At 37.3% G+C, this 22,385-nt stretch overlaps 1 protein-coding gene across 1 annotated transcript in view; it reads right to left on the reverse strand.

Moving 5' to 3' along the window:
• The window catches only part of LOC122808355 (SLIT-ROBO Rho GTPase-activating protein 3-like), an 881,720-nt gene that overhangs the window by 86,594 nt on the left and 772,741 nt on the right, over positions 1-22,385 (reverse strand). Inside the window, exons 20-21 of the mRNA XM_044079321.1 lie at positions 14,799-14,897; positions 5,198-5,377 (exon numbers count right to left, since the gene is read on the reverse strand). Of these exons, the coding sequence (XP_043935256.1) occupies positions 5,198-5,377; positions 14,799-14,897 (279 nt within the window). The remainder of the gene's footprint in view (positions 1-5,197; positions 5,378-14,798; positions 14,898-22,385) is intronic.

A 22,385-nucleotide genomic window follows, 5' to 3' on the forward strand; every position in this document is an offset into this window, starting at 1 on the left:
AAGCCACGCTGCTTCGCAAGGGACGGCTTGCACCTGTCACCCTGGGCTTCCGGATATTGGCAAAGGCTCTTGCCACCCCATAGTGCCTTTTTAGGCAAGGCTCAAATTCTAAACCTACCACCCTAGAACACCAAAAGGAAAAAAACTAAGGGTAATGCTGCTCAATGCCAGAAGTCTCAATCTCAAGATGCACGCACTCGAGGCCCTTCTCAATATGGAGAACATCGATGTCTGTGCTGTGACAGAAACCTGGTTCAAGGCTCCTGAGAGCACCCCAGCACTAACAGGTTTCACCTCATATCATGCGTTCGGCCCCAAAATCCGGACAACACCAAGAAAGGAGGGGTGTCCATATTCATAAAGGACACCCACACCTCAAGGTTGGTGGCAACGCATGATGCATCGGAGACCATCCAGGTGCAATTAACCATAGGCAAGACTGCTCTGCAATTTGTAGCATGTTACAGGCTACCCTCTCAAACTCAGGAACCTCACATGGCCTTCCTGAAAACATTGGAGGATAAATGTATCTCCAAACACCATCATACTAGGTGACTTTAACTACCCTAATATAGACTGGGAACACTACTCAAGCCCGAACACTCTAACCCAAAGATTCCTGGAGTTCATAAACTCAAATGCCATGGAACAACTAGTCACCATCCCCACAAGAGGAGAAAACATACTTGATCTCATCATCACGAACATGGGATCAAAATGTTCAACACCGGAAGTATACCCCTCACTGGTGAGATCAGATCATAAACTAATCTCGCTGGAGGTCCTCATCCCGCCCCACCTGAAACAAAAAGACCACAGTGAAAAACTTCTCAAAAGCCGATTTCACACTTCTAAAAACTAGTGTGGTCTCCTTTAAGGCCCCTGAGCCAGTGGTAAACATTACTCAAACCGCTGAATCACTTACAAATGCCTTCTACCAGCACCTACAGGACTGCATGGATCAGGCAATCCCAAACAAAACTAAGACTCTCTGTACCAAAGGCAAGCGTCCAGTCTGGTGGACCCCAGCCATAAACAAGCTCTACAACAAAAGGAGGAAGCTACTACAAGATAGAGCAAAATCCTTGAAAGGTAAGACACCTTTGATCATTATAAGTAAAAACTAAGAGCTCTCATAAAATCATCCAAGGCAAATTTTGAGAGAAAAATCGCCAAGGACTCTAAAGAGAATCATAAGGCCTTCTTTAGCTATGTTAGAAACCTAGGAGGAAACTCCCAGATATGCTCAGAATTAGTTCAAAATGATGTGAAAATTACTGAACCTACACACATTGCCAACATACTGGCTGACAGGTTCAGTGCAAACTTCTCCCCCCCAAAAGGAGAGATATCTATTCCAGAGGATTGTAGCCCCCCAAACATCTCCAACGCCCAGGTGAGAACTGCCCTCACTAAGGCAAAAAACACAGCATCCATGGGACCGGATGGTGTCCCCGGCTGTGTGCTTCATGAACTCAATGAGGAATTAAACCCACAGTTAGGACAGCTGTTTAATCTTAGCCTCACCTCAGGATACGTACCCAAGGAGTGGCGCACGGCGACTGTGATCCCACTTCATAAGGGCGGTGCCTCCAGAGACCCTGGAAATTACTGCCCCATTAGCTTGACAAGCCTTATCTGCAAAGCCATGGAGAGGATCATAATGGAACTCATAAATAAAGACATAGGGAACTTGCAGACTTTGGATCCAACTCAGTTTGGCTTTGTCAAAGGCAGATCCTGCCTCTTAAACTTGGTTGACTTTTTCGAGACAGTCACCAAGGCCATTGATGAGGGAAAGGCAGTCCATACAGCCTACCTCGACCTGGCAAAGGCCTTCGACACAATACCCCACTCAGGTATCATTGAAAAACTCATCAGCTTGAATGTAAACCCATACATCACAAGATGGGTTGCAAACTGGCTAAGTGACAGAACCCACAGGGTCAGAGTTGCTGGAGCCATGTCAGACTCAAAGCCTGTCACAAGTGGTGTCCCACAGGGCTCAGTCCTGGGTCCACTCTTGTTCGGCATCTACTTTTCTGAAGTACAAGCAAACACAGGAGGGTTATGGCTGACAAAGTTTGCAGATGACTGCAAACTGGGCGCCATAGTCGAAAACACATCTGACACAGATATCCTCCAGAAGGGCCTCACAGAAATGGATAACTGGTGCCAGAGCCATGGCCTGAAGTTAAACGCCAAAAAATGCATAGTCATACCCTTTGGGAAAAATAAGGCTACCCCTAGCTACCATATAGGTGGCAATCCACTGAGCACAGAAAAAGTCATCAGAGATCTGGGGACCCAGGTTGACAGTAGCCTTTCGTTTGACACTCATGTTGCTAAGGTAGTTAGGAAAACCTTCTATATCACCCACCTGATCATGAAGGGATTCACATCTAGATCAAGGGAGGTCATCGTCCCCCTGTACTCATCACTTATTAGACCTATGATTGAGTACAATGCCCGCTCGAATGTATCTGACCAGACACCTGCTGCAGCTTGAAAGGCCCCAAAAGTTCCTCACCAAAAGGATAAAGGGTCTCAAAAATATGTCTTATGCTGCCCGACTGAAAGAACTCCAGCTCTATTCAGTCTCATACCGCTTGCTCAGAGGTGACCTGTGCCTGACATATAAGGCCATGTCAAACCCAAATTTGATGAATATGCTTCACCTCAAAAAATCTAGATCCCTCAGAACCACAAGGGCGGGAGACTTAAACCTTGACACGGTTATAAATAGAACGTGCTGGAGGGACAGATTCATCACCCAGAGACTCCCTATGCTGTGGAACAAAATCCCGGTACATGTGAGGCAGAGCACCTCTCTGGTCTTGTTCAAGAGGAATCTTGACCAATGGATGGGAGATTGCAGATATACCCCAGGGATTACTTCAGCGTCACTGCTTGACAGAGGCACAGCAAAATGATAGGCATAGTTTTTATTCAAACTAAAGGGGTGGCGAAAGCCACATAACTATGGGCTAGGCTTATAAATGCCCTTGGGCAGATAGCCTAGTATGAACCTATGAACCTATGAACCTAATATGATATGTACTGGTCAGCAGTAGGTTTCTACTGCTCATGGAATATATTTGATGCATGGGTAACTAGTAGTGTGATTAATCAGTTTTGCCTTCCTGATATAGATATATTTATTTATGTGTGCATGCATGTGTGTGTGTGTGTGTGTGTGTGTGTGTGTGTGTGTGTGTGTGTGTGTGTGTGTGTGTGTGTGTGCGTGCGTGTGTGTGTGTGTGTGTGTGTGCGCGCGTCTCTTTAGACATTTGTCTACAATGGCAAAGTATCATCAATTTGTGTCATAACTCCTTGTTACCTTGTTAATGTAAGACTCAGAATAATTTTGTTTTCATGTTATCTGGTCACATTTTTTAGAAGAAAGCAGCACAAACTTATTTATTTAATACTTTACAGGTGTCCTAGGAACACTTGGCCAACTGCCTATTCTTAGAGCTATCCAAGGACATGCAGATAAAACAAAAGCTTCATACTTTGTTTGCTCATTATTCTCTCATGTTATTTCAAAGGCTCTTTAAGACAGAATATTCTGCAATACACTTAGCATTTTAAAATATTGTGCAGAAAAACAAGGGTTACAGAAGAAATTGACTATAGGATGACTTCAAGTTATCATTTTTAAAAGTATTTTCACAGTTTCTGAAATACATGACTGTTGATAAAAGAAGAATTTAAATCACATAAAATCTTCACTGAAAGGTCAGTGTTTCTGAAATACCCCTTTATTACTGAAGGAATTTGCCTAAAGGCAAGTTGTTTGTTGGAGTATCCTCTGCCCATCTCACTTCATGGCCACATTTTTTCTGTCAGTTGTGCTCATAGCAAAAGTCTGTGATGTCATAGACAAGAATTATTATTGCAAACAGGAAGTATACTATATTGGTTATGATATTGCCATTATAACTTGGTATCTAGGTTTAGATTCCATCGGCTTCCATTATTGTACGACTCTGAAAAAGTCAGTTAATGCCTTTTTACCTTATGGCATTATCCATAAAAGAAAGATGAAGTATTTCTGGGGAACTATGTGGTTGCAAAAATTGAAAAATAAAGAAAGAATTTTATAGCAGGCCATTGCTACATTAACTATTTTATTTAGACAAATTAAAATGCAGTATAAAGAAAGAACTTGAAATACAGAAATGAGGGATTTTATAAGCAGAGCTCTTCTGATGCTGAGGTGCTTTCATTTATTTTCTTTGCTAGAAATTCAACAATCAGAAGGCAGGCAAAGTGGGAGAATGGCAGAAGAGGTTTACTACAGGGTAAGTGAATTCTGTACCATCAAAAAACTAAAAGTCACATTGTTGTTTGTAAACTTTGCACTGCATCTTCAGTACCACTGTCTACAACTTTAAAAATGGTTTTGCCCATCACAAGGTGTTCACCCGGTTTCAATATCAACTCCAAGCTCTGCAGATACAGTTGTTATTAAACAGCAATGAGCTACTTAATATGCTAGCCAGGAGTATAACAAAGCCTGCACATGTAAGGATGGCAACCCAGAAGGATCAAACTACTGTTTTTTTTTTGTTTTTTTTTTTTTTTTTTTCACTCTGGTCTTCCTTTGTCCATCGAGCTCTCTCTCTGTTGGCCATGTTACTGCCCCATTCCAACCCCCTCACCTGGGTGGTAGCCCTATAGCCCATTCATTCCCTGAAAATAGGGATTAGGTGTACTAGGCACAGTGCCATCATTCTGAGCAGGATCAGGAAGTTTTTTGGACCTTTGTGATGCATATCACACCTCCATGTAACATGATTAATTGGTTCTGCCACCTTTGTAGACAAGCATCACTATGTGATCACTAGTCTCCACCTAGGATGCTACCGTGGAGAATGTGCCCATTAATAAATGCCTCTCCCCATCCTCAAGAAGAGGTGAGCAGACTTAAGCCTCTGCATTCCTCTCCCCCTACCAGATCTAATAGTTGCCCAACCTGCAAGTTAACCTAGAATAATCTGGGACATAGCCAGGGCTTTATCCCTTTATCCCTATGGAGCCTTAAGAACTGAATGACTTACATGAGCTAGCAGAAGGGATATGAAAGCAATCAAAACTAATATACAAATATCTTATCAAGTAATGGCAAGATGAAACTATATAACCAATGGAGAAAGGGTTAATAACAAAAAAGGGCTTAATCGTAAATCACCTCTCTAATGAATTCAGTTGATTGGCTTCTTTCCGAGGTGCAGTCGATCTTGGGGGAGCCATGTGTGACACCCCAAATGGGAACCGGGGAATGTCTGTAAATGGGGAGGCCAGTTTCTGGATCGGACTACTCCCACTCCTCTTCCTGGGTGTGCAGGCTCCATCCGAATTCACTCTTCCTCTAGAATCGAGGCAGGCAAGATGAAAGAAAAGAGAAGGTAGGTGAAGCGTCATTCTTTTGTTACTTTTCTTATTGACTCAAGAGATAAGCAAAGCACAGCATGGAGTTATCTTGCACTCTGAAAGAAGTATAGCAACATGCATTCAATCATAATAAGCATGTGTGCGGCACCCTACAAAAACTGCTCATTACCAGCATGCACAGTGCATACACTCCTACTGACCCCCTAGCCCATGCAATAACAAAAGTGAAATTAAATCTACACCGACAAAGTAAAAATATTAGTTCATAGGTTCATAGATTATATAAATATAAAAATATTAGTTTTGTAGCAATCTTAGGTTACAGAGGAGTTATATTTGTTTAATGTAGGTGTACAACCATAAACGTGCATAGTGATGTTCAGAGATCATGTAATGCCATTGGTCAAGATACATGGTATATACTTATGCCAGCCATCTGATGAAAAATGGTAATTATTACAAAACCCCCAAAATATTAAAATACGCTCAGGTCATACTATAATATTAGTAAGGATCACTAGACCATGGCTAGGAGGGAATTATTTATTGCTCAAGTGGTCATGCCACTGGGCTCCATTTTGAGACAGCATTACCTCTTGAGATGTGAGCAGACTGTTATTAAATTGCATCCTGTCATGCCTTGCTTTAAGATAAACTTTGACTTTCGCTACTGAAAATAAAGTGTACTTTTTCTGCCACTAATTCTCCTTCTTACTTCCTCGCACATTTATCCTGGTATTATAATCAGAAATGTGGTTTTAACTATAACCTTTGTAGCAGTCCGATTAGAAGAACATATCGACTTCCTTCACTTTATTTAATTTATTGTGAATCAGAGCCAAATAACAATAATAATAATAATAATAATATGTAATAATAATAATAATATGTAATTATAATAATAATAATATGTAATAATAATATGTAATTATAATAATAATATGTAATAATAATAATAATACTAATAATAATATGTAATAATAATAATAATAATAATAGTATGTAATTATAATAATACACGTTGTGAAGAAGAACAAAATAAGTGACATCAACACAAGGCCCTGTCACTGTTGTTGCTCCACAAGGTTAAATATCACAATGAAGTGGGACAAGCACTATGTGAACAATATGGCACCCAACACAGGTAATGTCAAGCTCAACCAATATACAGATGTGACTCCCCATCTGTAATCTCTGGTTCTGCTCTGCCCACCCTCCATCTTCTTCTGTAGCCATCCTTTCAAACAGTCAAGGCATGGCTAAATTGGAATAATCTGCTCCAGAATGCCTCAGGAAATTAATAATTTTCATTCCTAACCCTCCCCCTAAAACTGCACAATCTAAATCATATTTGGTCCCTGCTTGATTCCATATCACCTCAGTTATTCTCAACCTTATTTTAGAAACGGAAAAAAAATATATTACTTTTGATAATCAGCTTAATTTCAGTTCTCATGTATACAACATAATTTAAAAAACTGACCATTTCAGACATCATTTTACCTTGTTCCTTATCTCTTATACTCCTTTCACCTCTTTAATAACTTTGTGTCACCACTCAAAGCAAACTGTAACAAACATATAATATGACTATACCCACAACGGTATCTCCCTGTGTGATATTGCCTATTTTGAATATGACCACATGACCACTATCTCATTTCCATATAGCCAATTAGATCACAGAATCTTCTACTACCCAAACTGCCTCTCCCTACCAAAACTTGTCCATTGAGGCATATACAATTGTCTCTTTGCTTGGTTCATATTTCCATTTCTTTCAGTATATCTGGGAACTCATTGTTTTCTTCCCCACTGATCAAACTTAGAATAAGATCCCTCTTGAGATAAGAATGACGAAAGATAAGTGGATTTTTTAAAATTACTTCTGGTTTCTTATCTCAGTAACAATTAAATATGCAACTCTGGCATCACAAGTACTTAATTCCTTAACTAATCCACCAATAAATAATCCTTCTGTGCAACTGTTGGATCAGTTATCTTACTTGAGATATAGACAGTCTGTTACTTCTCTTGTTACTAGATGTAAACCAGAGTGTATATGTACCTTTAAGAAGCTTTCCAGTTAGCAAGCAAGTGTATATAAATATTGAGCATGTGCAAGCAAGACTGACATTTTTTAGTGAGCTGCAGAGGTGTAGTTAATTTGTTTAGATTTTTTGCTGCTGCTATCAATCCTGATGTGTTTGTATGAAAAAAAGTATATAAATGAACACCCAAGCCTCTTCATCTTAACTAGCTATGCAAGACGAGCGACATGGTGTCAGAATGGGATCCAGAGTGAAGACCATAAGACACACAGTTAAAGCTGCAGGAATATACAGGAGTGGATTATCCCTACTGCTCAAATAACTAGCAAACAGGTCAGAAACAAATTCCATGTACTAAAACTCACTTAAATGATTATTTACTCAGCGAATATATAACAAAGCTCTCAAAATGCTCAAAACAAATTTTGAGTTAAATGAAATGTCCAAAACTGTGACATATTGATAAAAATATTCGAAATAGTTATGAAAATGTTTGAAACAATATCCGAATTACATAAAATGTATAAAAAAAGGAAAATGACTCTATTTTTCTGCTGCTACTTTTTCACATTAACTAAAGCTATTCAAAATATCTGAAGTGTACAAAGTGTTTGCAAGTTTGTGCAGTATTACAGTGCAGTTATTTCGCAAAATATAGCCATTTCAAAGAATATTTCACAAAGTACAATCTTTCAAAGAGTTCATTGTGCATTTAAATGTTGTTATAAGTACCTGGTGTGTGTGCATGTTCATACATAATTACAAGAGCCATATTTTGCATTGTGTTTAAGCATAATTTCTGGCATGGCGGAAGGATTTTGCAGACCACCTCCACTTGTATTTGATAATATTTCAGAAAAATGGAGAGTGTTTGAGCAAGAGTACGATATTTTCATACAGGATACTTTCTGATAAAGATACATGTACAAAGGCATTTATTCTGCTTAATTTAGCTGGTTCAGAAGCCACTGAAAGAGAACATTAATTTGTGTATTCACCTGCTGTGTATGCAGGAGAACGGGGAACCACCATATAGTGGTACCAGCTGAAACAAGGGAAGAACCAGAGTTATAAATTTAGAAAAATGTGTAACCCCCAAACGAATATTACAATGAAAAGGCATATATTTTACACGAGATAAAAAGCCTGATGAAACTTTTGCAGCATATATATCTCTGACTTGAGAAATAAGGCTAAAAAGTGCAGATTTGGTGATTTAAGGAATAAGCTGATAAAAGATGGGCTTGTGTGTGGTATTAAAGATGATGCAGTGAGAAAGATTTTGCTTTGAGACAGTGATTTAACTTTGAATAAGACCATAGAGATTTGTCAGATACACAAACTCACAGAAAGGCATACAGACTTGCAAGTGAGATGTGTGTGCTTCCAGTACCTTCCAAGGCTGGTGTTGGTGATGTGCAGCACGTGGTTAAAAGATACAGGCCTATGAGTGTGGTTACTTCAGTAAAACCCAAAACATTTCTAGCAAATTCCAAGGCATGCTCTGTAAAGTGGACATGCTCAGTGAAGCAAAAGAGTGAGTCAGCAAACTCAAAGCATGTGCCCTCACCTAGCCTCATAATTAACTGTTGTAATTGTGGTGGTAATCATCAGTCTAAAAGAGAAAAATGCTTAGCATTTGGTCAGCAGTTCCACAAATGTAAAAAGCAGAATCATTTTCAAAGGTTTTGTAATCAAAACAGGTCCATTCTTTTATTAAAAGGGAACATTCCAAGAGACAAGCTGATCAATTAGAAAGTTTTGACCCTATTTTTTATGTTGATGGTGTGTCTGTGCTTGGTGAAACAGCCAATGCAGTAGATTTGTGGGCAAAGAATTAAGTATTTTGTACTGTTCTGATTAATGGAAGACCCGCAGAGGTCAAAGTTGATACTGGTTCAAAGTTCAATATTATGTCAGCAGAAACATTTGCCAGAGTAAGAGCTAATGAGAAGTTTAATTTGACAAAGTGTGCAAAGCTTGTTGCTTATAGTGGTGAAGAAATTCAAACCGAAGACTGAACAGTGTTTTCATGTTACTCTGCTGGGAGCAGCTATGGCTTGCAATTTTACGTAGTCAAAAGGCATGCACAGTCATTATTAGAGACAGGTTGATAATGAGACTGCTTTCATTTAATGAGAAAGTCCACCATGTATGCTTGAAAGACAACTGTTCTAATTTCGCACAGACTATTTTTTCTACCTATACAGATGTTTTTGAAGATAAACTAGGCAAACTCCCAGTTGTGTACTCTATGACGTTAGACCCTGAAGTCAGCCCAGTCATCAGACCAGCACAGAAAGTTCCAGTAGCTATGTAGGGTAGAGTCAAAGTTGAGCTAGACAGAATGGTGCAGCAAGGAGTGATTTGTCCAGTAGAAGAACCTACTGAATGGGTCTCCTCCATGGTAGTAGCTCATAAGAAAAGCTCAGATGATATTAGAATATGCATTGATCCATGAGACGAATAAACCACTAAAACAACCTCATCATCCAATGTGTACTGTCAAAGAAGTGGCTGCTCTTATGCCAAATGTCACTGTTTTTTCTGTCCTAGATGCAAAACGTTAATTTTGACAAATTTTGCTTGACCATAAATTTTCATTGCTAACCACTTTCCATACTCCTTTTGGCAGGTACAGATTTTTAAGAATGCCATTTGGGGTAAACTCCACCAGTGAAGTCTTTCAGTGGGCAATGGAACACATTTGTCTGGGCACATCATGCGCTATTATAGTAGATAATAGTCTGGTCGGAGGCAATGGTGAAGTCGAACATGATAGAAACCACAAGCACATTCTGGAACATGCTCGTGAAGTGAATCTCAAGTTGAATCCTCAGAAGTGCAAATTCAGGCTACGATAAGTTACTTATGTTGGTAATTTGTTTACCATTTCAGGCTTATGACCAGATCCTTCCAAGCAAACAACAGTTCTTGAGATGCCAGCCATAGAAAATGTCCAAGCCCTAAAATGTTTTCTTAGTATGGTTAACTATCTAGGCAAGCTCATTCCAGATTTGAGCCAACTTTCAGTGCTGTTGAGAGAGATGACACACAAAGATGCAACCTGGTCCTGGTCAGAATGAAACCAAAGAGCATTTGATGTTCTGAAACAGATAATTGCCAGAATTCCTACTTTAAGATACTATGTTGTATCTTTCGGCTTTTCCCAGTTAGGGGTCACCACAGAGGAACTCCGGTCCGCTAATGATTGGTAGTTGATTTTTACGTGCTGAGTTACCAGCCATGACGCACAACCTTCAACGAAGGTATGCCCATTCATGCATGTCTCCACGCAGAAGACGCTCTAGATACTATGATGTGCACAAATCACTTACTCTTTCCTGTGACACTTCAAAGTTTGGTCTTGGTGCAGTCATACTTCAAGAGGGTAGACCAGTAGCCTATGCATCGAAAACACTAACCCAAACTGAAATGCAGTATGATCAGACAGGGAAAGAGCTTTTGCCAATTGTGTTTGCATGTTTGAAGCTCCATTATTATATTTCTGGCCTACCTATTCAAATTGAGACCAACTACCAACCTCTAGTCACTATTTTGAGAAAGCTTATGCACACAGCTCCTGGGAGATTGCAATGCATGATGTTGAAATTGCAAAAGTATAATTTCAATCTTGTTTGCACGAAAGGCAAACTTCTTTATCTTGCTGATACATTATCCAGATCACCCAGTAAAAACACTGAACAGCATGAGAATGAGAAATCTGATTCTGAAGTCATGGAAGTGAGAAATTTTTCTTCCACACATCTTGATGAGCTTAGAACTCATACAGCTTCAGAACCAATTCTCTAGAAGCTCAACCACTTCATCAGTTGAGGAAGGCCGTCAAAGCAATCTTGTTTACCACTTGAAGTGCAACCATATTTTCTCTACAGAGATGAGATTTTGTCTGTCAATGGTATCATCATGAAAGATCCAAAAGTGATTGTTTCAAAATCCTTGCAACAAGAGTATATTAATCTCATGCATTGTAGCCAACCAGGAACTGAGTCTACCAAAAGAAGGGTGAGGAGTAGTATTTTGGCCTTCTATGTCAAGAGATACTGAGAGAGTGCTTTTGTCTTCTTCTGTTCGTAATAGTACAAAACTGCATCAACAGAAAGAACTACTTCAGCTAAACCAGATTCCTGAACTACCTTGGTCGACAGTAGCTACAGATATTTTCCAATGGAATAGTCAGCATTACTTGGTATTAGTCGACTCTTATTCAAATTGGTTTGAGATTGACCTACTTCCTAATCTCACATCTAGTACTGTCATTACTAAGTTGAAGAGACATTTTTCTGTCCATGGTAGTCTGCACAAAGTTATTTCTAACAATGGTCACAGTTTACAAGTGACCAGTTCAAGAGATTTGCTAAAGAGTGGGACTTTATTCATGTTACAAGTAGTCCTGAGTACTCACAGTCAAATGGTTTGACAATACGTGAAGTTCAAAGTGTAAAACAGTTGTTAGAGAAGTTGAAATGAGACAATACTGATGTTTTTCTAAATCTTTTGAATCTCAGAAACATTTCTTCCGATAGTCATCTTGGTCTGCCTGCCCAGAGACGTATGTTGAGACAAACCAGAACCACACTACCAGTCAGTGGCAATTTGTTGGTTACATATTTTAAGAACAACAAAGCAGTGAAAGCTCAACTCCTGAAAAAGGGTTTGCCCCAGAAGTCCTATTATGATAAGACCAGCAAACTGCTCAATCCATTATAAGAAGGGGAGATAGTGAGGATGCAGATAGCAAAAGGTTTTGATCAGATTGGAATCATGAAAAGTTTATGTCCAGAGCGGAGATCGTACATTGTGGAATCGCAAGGAACAAAATTTAGATGGAACTGGAAACATTTAGTACCAGTGTCCAAGCCAGTATTGCAGCATCTTGCTTGTGATAAAGACTCTAGTTCTCAGAGTGACTTATCCAATGTTCAAGTTCGAGAGGACATTCCAGCAAATATCCCTGTTCCTGAGAATATCCATGAGAGTTCTAGAGTAGATGGTTCACCAATGACTGTCGCTGTCGCTAAACCCAGTTCTAACTGCTACATTACAAGATCAGGTCGCATTTCCAGACCTTGTTCCAGATACTTGGCAACTTTGACATGAATGTTATTTTATTCATTATTGCCTGTATAATTTACATGTCTATTCAAATGTCATTATCATCGCAAGTCAGCTCAGTAAAGAGGAAGGATGCAGGTCAGAGTGTGTATGTACCTTTAAGAAGCTTTCCAGTTAGCAGGCAGATGTATATAAACACTAAATACTAAGCATGTGCAAGCAAGACTGCCATTTTGTAGTCAGCTGCAGAAGTGCAAGCATATATGTATGTGTAGTAGTCAATCAGTTAATTAGTTCATTTTTATTTTATGTTGCTGCTATTTGTATGCAATAAAGTATATAAATGAACACCTCACCCTCTTTGTCTTAACTAGCTATACAAGACGAGTGACACTAGTTACTAATTTACATCAGCATTTGCTTTAAAAATGTACTTCAGGTAGCATGTACAAGTGTATGCATTAATGCCTTATGCTACTGTGTTTAGGATTGTGTTATTTGAATTAGTTGAATTATATGTTGTGCTTTATTTAACAATATAATCTCTACTAATGTAATGCTTTCTTTATTTTATTAATTAACTTGGAATTGCTTTCCCAAGACTCCAATGGACCTCCCAGGTGGCCCTTTTTAGTTACTAAATGTATATAAATATATAACTAACAATACAAAGTGTCATAGTACAAGTAGACCAGCTCTCAGCTTCAGTAACATAGTATGCAGACAACAAAACATCAGACAACATTGTAAGTAACCCCTTTAAGGATATCTGAGGGGGCCTATTCCCCAATCCCCCATTACTCAAAAACTGCTAAATTCCCTGAAAAAATAAAACTACAGTAAAACAAGCAACTTACATTGCAATAAACCATGCAGTAATACAAATGGACAAAAACAAACCTAAAAAGATTCAAACCCTTTCATTCATCCCCATACAACTGTAACACCGATATCATATCACTACAGTCCATCATTTCTATTTCATAGCAAACAAATGATGCAAGGCAGGGCTGGGTGGAGAGAAGGAAAAAACTGTAAAATATCTAGGGAGGAAACTAGCATGATAAAAGTAGTAAATATACAAAACAAAATGATGGTCACTTATATATATATATATATATATATATATATAATATATTAAATAAGCCTGAGATTAGGGGTTTACTATCAGGTGTGTGAAGCCAGCTCAGTCTGATCCTTCAACAGTGAGATGAAAGCATGGAATCTTTAATTGCCAAAAATCACAAAAGTGAACCTCTGGACCTGCTACCCTTTGGCAGAACCCATGGTAACACTTGTTCTTGTCTCAAGAGTGGTAGAGACTTTTGAGATTCAGTGTTTTATGGGGTTTTGGACTTTTGGAGATGAGAGATTTAGCAGTTTCATTTCCCTCTTTTAGTAACTGACTGTGCTGGCTTCACACACCTGATAACAGTCCAAGATTAGGAGTCATGCTAGGTATCTCAACAAGGTAAAATATGAAGAAAAAAATGTGTATATTTCTCATTTGATTTATGTTTGACTAGAAGATCAATCTAACAAGAGACAACAGACACTTTCATCAATCATACCACATATTTAAGTAAATACAAACAAAATAAACCAAATACTACCTTATAAAAAACAAGTCAACAAGCTAAGATACTTCTGGAATATTCACTTTCAGTAATGGACATTGGCATCATTAATCCTGCAAAAGATATTTTAGATTCTCATAACTCTTGTGTATGGTGCACGATTCTACATATGTGTAATGTTTGAACATCTTTGTGTGTTGGTTTTTCAAACATCTTTGTGTGTTGGTTTTTCAAGACATCACACGTTTCCTGCTTCATTTAGCTTTAACATAGATATTACAGTAAAATGTCTCTGTCGCTTAAGCTGTTTGAGATAGTCATTGTGGGCCACCTTTACAACTTACAGCAGCACATACTATATGCTAGTGTTGTTAGCCCTATGAATGATGTGGAGATGTGACAACTGTGCCACTCTTAATGCTTTCATTAATACATGGTTTGTATTTATCCTTCAAATCAATGCACCTACAAAGAAAGCAGACTGTTAGGATGCTACAGTTACTAGGCTGAAGAAATCTACCACTTACAGCTGGGAAGAGAGAATTCTTTTCTGTGTGGCTTTTTAAGTAAACCACATTTGATGCAGATACTGCCATGCTCACTTGTACTTTTTAAATCATGTCGGCTATCAAGCTGACCTGGAGTGTCACTTGACATGAGCCTTTTTTGGCTTTGTTATATGCATGCACCATACCTGGTAGTAGGTTCCAATGATAGCTCCTCTGTGGAGCCCCCACAACTACTGGAACTGCTCTCAGTTTTGGGGGTAAGCAGCTCCATTTTCTTTTCAGCCCTGTGGAAAAATAAAATACAATTTAGAGAAAAATATGAAAAAAAGGCAAGTCATAGGCCATACAAAGCATTACTATAGTATTTTGCTATCGGTGATCTACTGTTATTAACATAGGAAGAAAATGACATTCATTGGCTTAAACTTAGACAGCGTCTGTTAACATCCCTTCAAACTCCCACACATATATCTACTTACACATATTGCATCATTAAAAATATATGGATGAATCTCCTTTATCAAAACCATTTCACTGCTCTCCATTTGACTGTTCATGCTATCATGCTGCTGAACTTAGCACCGGGCAGTACAGTAAATAAGTTCAGCTAGTGAAAGTGTTTTGTCTTTGTGTATGTGTGTGTGGGTTTGTTTTAAACATTATTGAATATATATCTTCATTTACAAATGCTTGTAAGGCATTGATAAGCAGATAACTAGGCAATTCCATTAGTATTTGTTGAAAGATAATAAAACAATTCTTGTAATGCTCTCTTTCAGATTTCCTAGTTAATGTTAAACAAACAAACAAAACAAAACAATTCAATTCCAGTGGTAGATTACTAAATTATTGTTAATTCTACGAGTAACAATGGCTGACATGGTATTCAAAACACTGTGACATATGTGGTTAGAAAAATTTGGGCAAAATGCAAAGTACTGAAACTGCCATTTTACCAGCAGAAAGAAGACCACGGAATGGATTGTTGTTCATTTCACATATAACATTTCACAACACAGAATGTGAAAATGACAAATTTCATAGGGATTGTTTGCAACTGCATACTAGTGTTTTTTGTGCATGCTAAACAGATGCTTTAATCCAGCTGTTTGGACATTTTAGAGGTTCCACTACTGCTTTTGGGGCAGAAACTATTGTTACCAACTTTTGTTTTCTTTCAAGGTTTTGATTATTTTTAGTTTGATGAGTTAATGAAGTCCTTTTTCTGAACTGCACAATTACATGTTAAAGGAGATGCACTACTCCTTTAATACAGATTTGTGTTAAAATTGTTCACAAAATTCAGAGAGTACTTACACTTAGCGTGACAAATAACACAAATGGGACTTCCAGAGGAGGGCAATAAAACTGTATCTGGTTTACAAAGACAGATGCAATTCAATGACAGACCTTTCTAAAGTCTGGTAAGTACCTAATGTGGGGTAGGGAAAATACATTCAAGTTCTTGAAAGGACTCCGTATAGTGTATTAAATGGGTATTTAAGCTATGAAAAAAGATTCATAATATAAAAGACAACAGTTTTTGGTAATGACAGGGAGGAGAAAGTATAGCCTTTTTGTAAGGAAACAAGGACAAGCCATTTGTAAAATAGGTCACTAACTGTGGGTTTAACTATCTCACAAAGTGGCAAGTTATGCTACACAGTCCTAATCCTTCCAAGGGTTAATGTACGTCTCACATAGTCTTGTGCCCCATGATAGCTGGCATTATCCTCCGTAAGCACCACCTTAGCCTGTACCATCCTTAAATCTTTATCAAAAGAAAACAAGCCTGCTAATGACGCATACAAAGAGAAAAAATTGAGATGACCATCTGCAGACACCATAACCTTAATGCAACAAACCCCATGCATTTATACTGGATGTCACCATATAAATGATAGATGAATAGATGAGCTCAGTGAGAGGGAATTCAGTGCAAATGCAGTCCAGGCAGAAATCCAACAAATAAATATTCGATCAGTGGGGTAAAGTGTTTGTGCATTTATGACGTGCCCACAGAGATCTGCTGGTATGATGAGAATCTTCATTCTCCTCCTATGACTATACTATCTTCACCAAGGAGGAGATATATCTAATGTAGAACCACATACATTTTCTTTAAAGACTGGTGGTTATTTCAATGGGAATTATGGGTTAAGTCTTAACAAAATCAGCCCATATGTTAATTATGTGAAATATGTATATGCTCTAGAAACTTGCACAATGATAGTACACATAATCACACCACGTGTAGAAGAATTTGTGAAGAAAAGAGGAGTAAAATACTTTCATCTGCATACAGCCAGCCCCCCAGGATGGACATATTATATGGTCTCATGTATAAAAGGACATGTAGTCATAAAATATAAAATAAAAAAGAGAGACTGCTTAAAGCAATCTGTCACCCCAACACAGAGAAAATAATGAAACAGAGAGAAATATTACATAACTTTTAATCCATTAAAACACTTGTAAAATCATTAGTGCAACAAATCAGAAGACTGTAGATTTAATATGGTGTAACATTTATGCAAAGGAGAAAGCAAAACTAATCAATACAAAAAAGAGCAGCACCAAAGATATTTGAAGAGAAATACAGGCAAAGGAATCCAGACATGGAAAACTTTACAAGATTAAAAATAAGAAGACAGTGAGGAAAAATAGAAAAAAAAAAGATTAGTAATGGAGAAGTTAAATAGAAACTGAGGTTATAGAGTACCTGCAAAGTGAAGAATTTAGTGTAGAAAGTCTAACTCAGAAAGCACCACAGCAGGATAGAGCAATAGACATCCAAATTAAGGAGAAACCAGTGGAATGGGACGTAACTGGTCAGTTGCCATATGAAGATATTGTAGAAAGTTAAAACTCAATAACTGAAGAAATGAAAAGCCAGGAATCCAAACAACTAATGAATAAAGAAATTTAATCCAAAATTGTTAAGCACTTTCTTCCCTGTACAGATAAGGGACTTCCTCAGAACAAATGTTTAAAATCAAGACATCAGTCAACTCATAACCCAGCCTTTTATAATAAACCTAATTACACATAATAAAATCTTAAAGAGACCTCATCAGTTCATGGTGTTATATATAAAAACAGTATTAACATACAAAATAAATAAATCATCTAAAAATCTAGTATAGTATATTATATTGCTCATAAATGCACTATTAAATACATAATGTTGTTCCCAGAATGCCATAATATAATTAGCAAAGACGGGGGCACACAATGCCCCCATTGCTACCCCCATCTTTTGCCTATAATACTGGCCTTCAAAACTCAAATAATTATTTTGAAGCGCAACTTCCATAAGGGTTACATACACACTGATATCATTCTGTTCAAAAACCCCAGTTTTTAGTAACTGTGCTTTCAGCCACAACAACCCCTCTTCATGTGGTATCCCAGTAAAAAGGCTTAAAAAAAAAGGGTTGTTGTGATTGTTGTTTATGGGCAATATAATATACTATACTAGATTTTTAGATGATTTATTTATTTTGTGGAACGGTACAGAAGATGAATTGGAACTATTTTACGTTTACATTAATAATACAGTTCCTTTCTTAAAATGTACACATAATCATAGTTTCAAAAGTATAGCTTATTTGGACATTGATTTATCCATTACTGAGGATAGGGCATTGAGCTCAAGAATTCATAGGAAACAGACTTTTTCCAATTCATATCTGGAATATAAGAGTGCACATCCTCCCTTCCAGAAAAAGTCCATAATTAAGGGACAATTGGTCAGAGCGGCCAGGATGGTCGGCTCTGATTTAATTTTCCTGGAAGAGGTTAAATTTATTTTGGACATGTTTAAAGCAAGGGGTTACCCTGTTGATTTATTGGGAGAAGTTAGTAATGAAGTAATAGAGAAGAGAAACAAAGGTTTTTATAAACCAATTTTGGTTTATGGAAAGGATACAAGTAATGTGAATAGGTCAAATTTTGATTTTAAAACTCAAGTGGGATTTATTGTATGTTATAATCGAGATGTGTATAGGATAGTGGAAGTTATTTATAATAACTGGGATATATTACATTTTGAGAACAACATAGCCCAGAAGGTAGGAGCAAAACCCTTGGTTATATACAAGAGGGATAGGTCCCTTAAGGATATTTTTGAGAGAAACAAACATCAGTATGGTGGGGGTACTTGTAGAGTTAAAGGAAATTTTAAGTGTCAGCATTGTAGTTTTTGTCCTTATATATTGGAGACAGGAGAAAAGTTTAAACTAAATGGAAGGACTTTGAATTTGTATGGCCATTATAGTTGTGTTACCGCTAATGTAGTTTATCTGGCCAAGTGCATAAAATGTCCAATATTTTATGTGGGGAAAACGCTAAGGCTATTTAAAAATAGAATTAGTGAACATTTATTGGACATTAAACATAGGAAACAAACAAATACACTGGCCCGACATATTCAAGAATATAATGACCATATTTTCAAGTTTTTAGTGATACAACAGGTGCCCAAGGAATCACAGGGAAGGGTTTTGGATGTCCATTTGGACATCTGTGAATTGAGATAGCAACTTCGATTAAATGCAGCCAATTTCCCAGGAATCAATGAAGCAATTTCTATGTGAAGTGTAAACTGAAACATATTTTAGGTTAATATTAAAATTAATGATTATTATTGTAAATATTGTATAATGTTAAGTAAATTGTAGTCAGCTACAATTTTTTAAGTATGTTAATACTGTTTTTATATATAACACAATGAACTGATGAGGTCTCTTTAAGATTTTATTATGTGTAATTAGGTTTATTATAAAAGGCTGGGTTATGTGTTGACTGATGTCTTGATTTTAAAAATTTGTTCTGAGGAAGTCCCTTATCTGTACAGGGAAGAAAGCGCTTAACAATTTTGGATTAAATTTCTTTTTCATTAGCTGTTTGGATTCCTGGCTTTTCATTTCTTCAATTATTGAGCCATATGAAGATATGTTGGAGCCTTCTACAGGAAACCAGTATAAACATCCACTTGAAGATGGACAGCAAGGGAAGGAGCAGGATATTGTGTTAACTCTGGAGCAGTCAATGTTGAGGAGTGATAAGCCAGTGAGTCCCCATTTAACAGAGGATGAAATTGAAGAGAATGTATCACAGGAATTTGTTACATTACTTTCTACGGAATGCCCACAGAAAATGGAGAGCAAAAACTGTGCCCTCAGTTTAAAAGAAAATGAGCTAAGAGAAGAGGTGTTTGATTTAATAAAATCAACTGCCAATCATTAGCGGACCGGAGTTCCGCTGTGGCGACCCCTAACCGGGAAAAGACGAAATACACAAACATAGAAATATTAAGATCAATGAAAGAAATAGAGTGAAGGTCAGTAAAATCCAAAAAAGTCAGAAGTTTGATAAAACAAACAAACACAGTATTTAGGACTGTCCATAGTGCCCCATGCACTGTAACAGAAGTAAACAGGATATATTACTATGCAGCTAAATTAATAACAGATAAAATTCTACCACAAGTACACAAGACAATAAGGGAAAGAAAGGGGAGAAATCAAATACCATCATGGAAGTATCGAACAGAGAAAACTATAAAGCAGTTAAGACAAGAAGTTTCACTGGCAGAGGAGTATAGAAGAGGGAACAGATCAACAAAAACACTCAGAAAGAGATATGATAAAAGCAATGCACAATATTATAATGGATCAGGATCTATCATACACTATCGCAAATAATAATCTAAAAATATCAGCACAGGTAGAAAACTTAGAAGATACATAGATAAATATAAAGGAAAAGTACAAAACAAGCAGTTTATTGATGACCCCAAAACGTTTTATAGAGAATTGGGAAACAAGGTAAAAGGAAGTGAAAGACCACCCAGAAAAGAAGAAATAGATGCATTTTGGAGAAGTATTTATGAAGATTCTGTGGAAAATAACAAAGATGCTAAATGGATAGAAGTAAACAAAAGTATAAGAAGTTTAACAGTACAGGATATAAAATGGGATGAAGTAATAGCCAGAGAGATTGAAACAAAGTTAAGAAAAGTCTCTAATTGGAAAACAGCAGACTCAGATGAAGTATTTAACTTCTGGTTAAAAGTGTTAACATCTTTGCACCAAGATTTAGCCATGAGTAAGAACTATTTATATGTGCACCCTGAGCAGATACCAACCTGGCTAACAACAGGAAAAACAATGTTCCTACTTAACAGTGAACCTGCAAACTACCCTAAAAATTATAGACCAATAACTTGCCTTCCAGCTACGTATTAACTATACACCGGAATTGATGCAGACAAGAGTTTATATTAATTTAGAAGAAAACTCAATCATGGTAACAGAAGAAAAGGGCAATAAAAGAAAGTCATATGGAACAAAGAATCATCTGTTGTTAAATAAAGTCATAATGGAGAACTGTAAAAAGGGGAAGAATCTGCTTATGGCATGGGTTGACTACAAAAAAGCATTTCATAGCATCCCACATTCATGGATAAAAGAGTGCTTAAAAATGCATAAGATACATCCTATGCAGACCACTTTGCAAATAAGCTATGATAAAGGACAAATTATTATTCCAGGGATAAAAATCCAAAGAGGGATATTCCAGGGTGATTCCCTGTCACCTCTGCTATTCTATCTTGCCCTTAAACCATTAAGCTGTCTACTTAACAGATTAGGCCATGGCTATAATTTAGCTCCTAGAAAACAATAAAGTGCAAAGACTTCTCATCTTCTCTTTCTCGATGATTTAAAATTGTATAGCTCATCAGTTGAGGAACTGAAAGCACAACTGCAAGTAGTCAAAACTATTTCAGATGATATAAGAATGTCATTTGGTCTTGACAAGTGTGCAAAAGCAACCTTTAAAGCAGAAAAACTGCAGCACCAAGAAAACATCATTTTGGGATAAGAATGTGATATAAATGAACTTGTGGAAGAGGAAGTGTATAAATATTTGGGAACTGATGAAGGATCAACAAAAAAATATGAACAAATGCAAATAAAACTTATTAAGGAATATTTTAGAAGACTTAAGCCTGAAAACGAAGTCGACATCTAGGAATAATATCCAAGCTACAAAACAATTTGTTCTTCCTATCCTAACTTACAGTTTTGGAGTGACTGACTGGCATCAAATCATGCTGGATAGATTAGACAGGTAAACAAGAAGGATGCTTCATGTTCACCAAATGATTTATAAAAATCAGTACATACCAAGATTATATATTCCCCATGCCAAAGGAGATATGGGCCTTCATGAAATTGATTACATGTAGAGCTGCAGTCGTGGGACTGCACACATATCTGCTGACCTCACAAGACCCAAATGTAGTGAAAGTTTTGAAACATGAGGAGAATAAATCTAAGATGACTTCCCTGATTAGTCTAGCAGAAGCAAATCAATGTCAAGCAGGAATGGAAATCAAAAGTAGATAAAAATCAGTCAGCAACTGAATGTGCCAAAAAACAAAATAAAGGATATAAGGTAAAGGATCAGATGAGAAGGCAAGAAATGTGGAAAATGCATAAATATAGTTGCAAGTATAGAAAACTTCTGGAAGAACCTCATGTTGAACAGGATCGAATGCAGGAATGGTTAAGAGGCAACTTCATACCAAAAGATGAAAGGTTAATATTGGCAGCCCAAGACAGTGGGCTACACACATGTTGTTTTACAAAGTCCATTAAACATGTGGGAGAAACAGGCAAATGTAGGTTTTGTAAAACAGAATTGGAAACAGTCGCACACCTTGTTGCTGGTTGTGACATACTATTGGCAGAAGGACTGTATAC

This window comes from Protopterus annectens, chromosome 8.part0 (genome assembly GCF_019279795.1).
Source record: "Protopterus annectens isolate FY-2018-M chromosome 8.part0, PAN1.0, whole genome shotgun sequence".
Taxonomy (NCBI): Eukaryota; Metazoa; Chordata; order Ceratodontiformes; family Protopteridae; genus Protopterus; species Protopterus annectens.